This window comes from Primulina eburnea, chromosome 14 (assembly GCF_022965805.1).
Source record: "Primulina eburnea isolate SZY01 chromosome 14, ASM2296580v1, whole genome shotgun sequence".
In the NCBI taxonomy this organism is placed as follows: Eukaryota; Viridiplantae; Streptophyta; class Magnoliopsida; order Lamiales; family Gesneriaceae; genus Primulina; species Primulina eburnea.
In genome coordinates this window covers 16,094,226-16,100,854 of record NC_133114.1, presented here as the reverse complement: position 1 = coordinate 16,100,854, position 6,629 = coordinate 16,094,226, and the positions used below count along the sequence as shown (strand labels likewise).

Here is a 6,629-nt window from a genome sequence, read left to right as displayed (position 1 = left end):
CATCCAATTTCGGTACTCACCAACAGTCCATTGGGCAGAATCCTCACTCATGCGGATATGTCTGGCCGTTTGGTTAAGTGGACTACTGAGCTGGGAGAGTATGACATCCAGTATGAGCTGAGAACAGCTATTAAAGAGCAAGCCTTAGTCGATTTTCTGGCTGAGACTGTGCATCAAGAAAATGAGAACCCTTGGAAATTATATGTGGATGGTTCCTCTTCGAAGGAGGGAAGTGGGGTGGGAGTGGTACTAATTTCACCAGCTGGGGAGGAGGTGATGTAACGCCCCAGATTCGACGATTGTCTTCACTGTATCAAGACGGGTCTTTCCAGCGTGCTTATGTCCTCACTCACACGGACCCAGGGAGACTTCCCAGGGGGTCACCCATTCCAAAATTGCCCCAAGTCAAGCACGCTTAATTTTGGAGTTCTTATGTGATGAGCTACCGAAAAGAAGATGCAACTTCTTGATATGAGTAGTACATATCAAATCTTTTAAGTTCTCTTCAAGTGTACAATCCATTACATTGAACAGTCTCGGAATCCCTCTCATTCCGGTGTGGGATCGGTTCATTCATGTTCCCTCCACCTAAAAGCCTGCCTGGAGCCGCTCATTGTCCGTGAAACCTCATGGCATCGGCGATCACCCCCCGCCCTCTTCGGCCCCGGGCCTCACATGTCCACCAGCTTCCGCTTGGTTTGTCCCCGAACCACACCTTACTAAGAGAGGCCGGCTCTGATACCAACTGTAACGCCCCAGATTCGACGAATGTCCTCATTGTATGAAGACCGGTCTTTCCAGTGTGCTTATGTCCTCACTCACACGCACCCAGGGAAACTTGCCAGGGAGTCACCCATCCCAAAATTGCCTCAAATCAAGCACGCTTAAATTTGGAGTTCTTATGTGATGAGCTACCAAAAAGAAGATGCACCTTTTTGATATGAGTAATACATATCAAATCTTTAAAGCCCTCTTCAACTATACAGTCTCGGAATCCCTCTCATTCCGGTGTGGGATCGGTTCATTCATGTTCCCTCCACCTAGAAGCCTGCCAGGAGCCGCTCATTGTCTGTGCAATCTCATGGCATCGGTGATCACCCCCCGCCCTCTTCGACCCCGGGCCTCACAGGTGAAGTTAGCGATGAGGTTGGACTTTCGAGCATCCAACAGTGAGGAAAAATATGAGGTTGTGTTGGCAGGACTTCGAGCGGCCAGAAACGTGGGAGCTACCCGGGTGCTTATTTTTTCTGATTCACAGCTGGTAGCACAACAGGTGAAGGGAATGTATGATGTGAAAGATGAAAGACTTATTGAATATGCTCAAGATATGGATAGAGTCAGATAGAAATTCACGGAGATTACATTTGAATAGATTCCCATGAAAGAAAATGAAAGGCGGACACTCTAGCTAAAATGGCTGGAACAATGGGAAGTTGGAAGACTAGAGATGTGGTATTTCAAGTTGAGCTCACACCTCACACGAGTTCGACTACAGTTGAGCAGGAGGAGGAGGATGGGAGGACTGCCATAATTAACTACCTGAAAGAGGGAAAGCTTCATGATAACCCTCGCGAAGCTCGTAAGTTGAAGACAAAGTGTTCGTGTTAAGTGATGGTCGGAGAAGTGTTGTATAGAACATCTTTTGCAGGGCCGCTTCTTCGATGCGTGAGTTATCCAGTGGCTGATTATGTACTCCGAGAAGTTCATGAGGGGTGCTGTGGAAATCACTTGGGGGCTTATGCATTGGCAAGAAAGGTGTTGCTAGTCGGTTATTGTTGGCCCTCAGTGCTGCATGATGTTCAAGAGTCAGTGATGACTTGTGATAGTTGTCAACGTCATGCCCATTTGCACACCGGCCGACCGCGATGATGAAGGCCATCATGGTCGCCTGTCCTTTTGACCAATGGGGAATGGATATTGTGGGGCCTTTTCCTATAGCTCCTGCTCAGAAGACGTTCCTATTGGTAGCAGTTGATTACTTTTCGAAATAGGTGGAAGCAGAGCCTTTGGCCAGAATCACTGAGAATGACGTCCTGAAATTCCTGTGGAAAAATATAGTGTGCAGATATAGGGTGCCTAGAAGGTTAATATCTGATAATGGGAGACAATTCCAAGGGGCTGCTAAGATCCAAGCTTGGTGTAAAGAGATGAAGATCCAACAAGTCTTTACATCTATAGCTTACCCGCAGAGTAATGGGCAGGTGGAGGTGACTAATCGGACGCTGGTACATGGTCTGAAAGTTTGACTTGCCAATGCTAAGGGAAATTAGATAGATGAGCTACCAAGTGTCTTATGGGCATACCAAACCATTCCAAGAGAAGGAACCAAAGAAACTCCTTTCAGTTTTAACTATGGTAATGAGGCAGTGCTCCCGGCTGAGATTGGGTTGGAATCAGCAAAATAATTTTTTATGACTGGGACAATGGTGCGAGACGCGCCACTGACCTTGATCTTCTGGAAGAAAGAGAGGCTGCCATCATTCACATGGAAGCTTATACATTGCACAGTCTTATAATCAGAGGGTCATTCAGAGAAACTTCCAGGTACGTGACTTGGTCCTAAGGAAGGTGCAAGAAGTGCAGAGAGGAAAGTTGGACCAAAATGAGAGGGTCCCTTCAAAGTGATCGAGAGGCTGAGCTCTAGAGCCTATTATTTGGAGAATGTGCAAGGCAAGGTGTAGTGACCCGTTCCAGAATCACCTACTAATGAAGAACTAAGCATGCAAATAACTTAATTACTAATAATCAGAGATAATTGCGGAAAAGGCCAACAAACGATAGTTATACAACCCAATCGAAAATCCAGGACAACTTAACTAAAAGGAAAATATACAGTACAACCATATCGAATCAAAAAGATACCGAAGAACTAAACCAACCAGCTACTCAACGTCCTCCTCCTCCTCCTCCTGAGCTGTCCAACCTGAGGCCTGCCCCGTGGGAATGGGGTGTCCAAGATAAACAAAACCGAGGACGTGAGCGATAAGAACGCCCAGTACAAAAGCATGAGTATACAAACCTATATGAAATGCATATGCTATGATATGATACCAGGGTAGTCAAGAAACAGGAGTAACAAAGGATCTCAAAATGCTCAGTCTAGAGGCGCCAAGTGGATAGTGCCGCGCGGTACTCCTCTGGGTCACTGCATCCACTACAAGAACAGACGTGGACCTAAAATGTCCCGGATCACCGAAGCCCTCCGGACCCGTCGGCCACTGTGTACTCTCGGTGTCCATGCGTCCACAAGACAAGACAGGGCTGAGCGGCCCCACAAGATATAGCTTATCTCGAAAGAGATACAGCTTAACAGTAAAGGCTATCTCGAAGGAGATACGGCTCAACATGAAATGCAACATGCATCATAAAACGTGACATAATAGCATGCATCATATGACATATATCAATGCACCACATAATCATGCAACACATATAAGGATGTATACTCGACCAGGATATCTCGGATAGTACTTTCGTACCTCTATCACAGCAAGCCTAGCCTTACGCAACACCGCTAATCAGGTCTAGAACAAGCCTACGCATCAAAAGCATACCCAATGAACAATACTACCATGCTCGACTAGCAAAACCAGTACTACCAAAGGTTTAGGGTTTACCTTCGTCCGTCGACAGCCCTTTGATGTCGATTGCCTCGTAACTCAGGCGTCGCTACGCTACCAATCCTGGCAGCTCTTGGCTATCGCTCGACCGACAACTAACCCTAAAAACCTTCCAAACTTCTCAAATATGAGAGACAACTCAAGAATTTGCAATGCCAAATGAGGAAATCCGAGCACTATTTATAGGCTATGTTCGGATCCACCGAACCCACTTCGGAACGTCCGAACTCCTACGTGTCCATCGGCTCTTGACACCTTATGATCGGATCCACCGAACCTACACTTCGGATCATCCGAACTTGCATGTAAACTGACGTGTCGATCAACTCTTGACACCTCATGATCGGATCCACCGAACCCACTTCAGATCGTCCGAACTCTTCGGTGCTACCGAACCATCTTCGGTCCGTCCGATCATGACCACGGTCAAAATTACACATTAAACCTTCTTAATCACCATTAATCCGTTAATTACCCAATTTGGAATTCGGGCTACTACATTCTTCCCCCCTTAAAAGATTTCGTCCTCGAAATCAGGCTTAGAGGATGAACAAAACGAAATAACAACATCGTTATTACATCTCAATGGTTGTTGAATACAACTGATATTTCGATTACAACTGAAAACACAAACATATACAAAGCATAACTCAAAAGAGCTCTGGATGCTCCGAACGCATACGACTCTCTAGCTCCCAAGTGGCTTCTTCAGTGCCTCTGCGCTGCCACTGAACTAAGACAAGAGGAATGATCTTATTCCGCAACACCTTGTCTTTGCGATCGAGGATCCGCACTGGTCGTTCCACATAAGACAAATCCGTATCAAGTTGAACTTCAGATGGATGCAAGATGTGGGACTTATCTGCTATGTATCGTCTCAACAAAGATACGTGGAACACATCGTGAATACTTGATAGGTACGGCGGCAATGCAAGTCTGTAAGCCAAATCTCCCACGCTTTCCAATATTTCAAATGGACCAATAAATCTTGGAGACAGCTTACTCTTGAGACCAAATCTCAACATCCTGCGAAAAGGCGAAACTCGGAGAAACACTTTCTCACCTGGCTGAAAATAAAGAGGTCGCCGCTTGGTGTTCGCATAACTAGCCTGTCGATCCTGAGCGATCTTAATCCGTTTCTTGATTATTGCAACCTTATCAATAGCCTGCTGGACTAACTCCGGTCCCTCAACATGTCGTTCCCCAACTTCATCCCAAAATAAGGGAGTACGACAACGTCGCCCATACAACGCCTCAAATGGTGCCATACCAATACTACGATGATAGCTGTTGTTGTACGCGAACTCAATCAAAGGCAAATGATCCTGCCAAGCGGGTCCGAAATCCATAACACAAGCTCGCATCATATCCTCAAGTGTACGGATAGTCCTCTTTGTCTGACCGTCGGTCTCTGGATGATAAGCCGTACTCAAACTTAGTGAAGTGCCCAATGCTGACTGGAAACTACCCCAAAATCGTGAGGTAAAACGAGGATCTCTGTCACTGACAATACTAACTGGCACCCCATGCAAACGTACAATCTCTTGAATATACAAGCGAGCCATACGATCAAAAGTGAAATCACGGTTATATGGCAGAAAATGAGCAGACTTGGTGAGTCGATCCACCACTACCCAAATAGCATCACTATTCCTCGAAGACAATGGTAAGTGAGTAATGAAATCCATCGCGATATGCTCCCACTTCCATTCGGGAATAGGTAGGTTCAACAATAATCCTCCCGGTCGACGGTGCTCTGCCTTAACCTGCTGACAAACAAGACACTTGGAAACAAACTGATAAACGCTGCGCTTCATCCCTTTCCACCAAAATCGTGTCCTCAAATCTTTATACATCTTGTTGCTTCCCGGATGGACACTCAACTTGCTTCGATGAGCCTGAGCCAAGATCTCTTCCCTCAAAGTATCATCCTCTGGTACCACAACCCGATTAGACAAACACAGAAGACCATTAGACTGATAATGGAAATTGCTATCTCCACCAACTAATGGGGCTAATTTCTGAGTCTTGAGATCAGACATCTGTGCATCTCGAATCCGAGCGAACAAAGCTGGCTCAGATAAAATGGTAGCAACACGAATGCTCTCCATACCTTTCCGATGTTTGAAATTAAATCCCAATGAACAACAATCCTGGATAGTACTAATCATATCACTGGTCTGAAGTGCAGAGACTCTCACCTTGCGACTAAGAGCATCGGCTGTGAGATTCGCAGAACATGGATGGTATTTGATCTCGCAGTCATAATCTTTAAGTAGATCCATCCAACGACGTTGTCTCATGTTCAACTCAGCCTGAGTGAACAGATACTTCAGACTCTTATGATCAGTAAAAATTTCAAACTTAATCCCGTACAAGTAATGACGCCAGATCTTCAGCGCGAACACAATAGCAGCTAATTCTAGATCATGAATAGGATACTTTTCCTCGTGAGGTTTCAACTGTCTGGAAGCATAAGCGATCACATGACCATTCTGCGTCAACACACACCCTAAGCCTTGAAAAGAAGCATCGGTGTAAACACTGAAACCATCAGATCCTGACGGTAACGCCAAAACAGGTGCAGAAGTCAGAAGTCGACGAAGCTCTCTGAAACTATCTTCGCACTCAGATGACCACTCAAATGGAACATCCTTCCGAGTAAGTTGCGTCAATGGTCTAGCTACCTGAGAGAAATTCACGATGAAGCGACGATAATACCCTGCCAGACCTAGAAAACTACGGATCTCAGCCACCGTCGTAGGACATGACCAATTCAGCACTGCTTCGATCTTGCTGGGATCCACAGAAATTCCTTCCTTGGAAATCACATGACCAAGGAATACTACACGATCAATCCAGAATTCGCACTTACTCAGCTTAGCATACAATTGCTTCTCGCGAAGAATCTGCAACACAATCCTCAAGTGCTGGATATGCTCTTCCACACTGTGAGAATAAATCAAGATATCGTCGATGAAAACCACAACAAACTGATCTAGAAAATCC

The 6,629-nt window shown here is 45.7% G+C and overlaps 1 protein-coding gene across 1 annotated transcript; it reads left to right on the top strand.

Moving 5' to 3' along the window:
* The first annotated feature begins 1,413 nt into the window (after positions 1-1,413).
* On the top strand, positions 1,414-2,246 carry LOC140811208 (uncharacterized). Its single transcript, XM_073169077.1, has 3 exons — positions 1,414-1,579; positions 1,649-1,755; positions 1,992-2,246. Exons 1-3 carry the CDS (start codon positions 1,414-1,416, stop codon positions 2,244-2,246), a joined length of 528 nt encoding a protein of 175 aa, XP_073025178.1.
* The last annotated feature ends 4,383 nt before the right edge of the window (positions 2,247-6,629 follow it).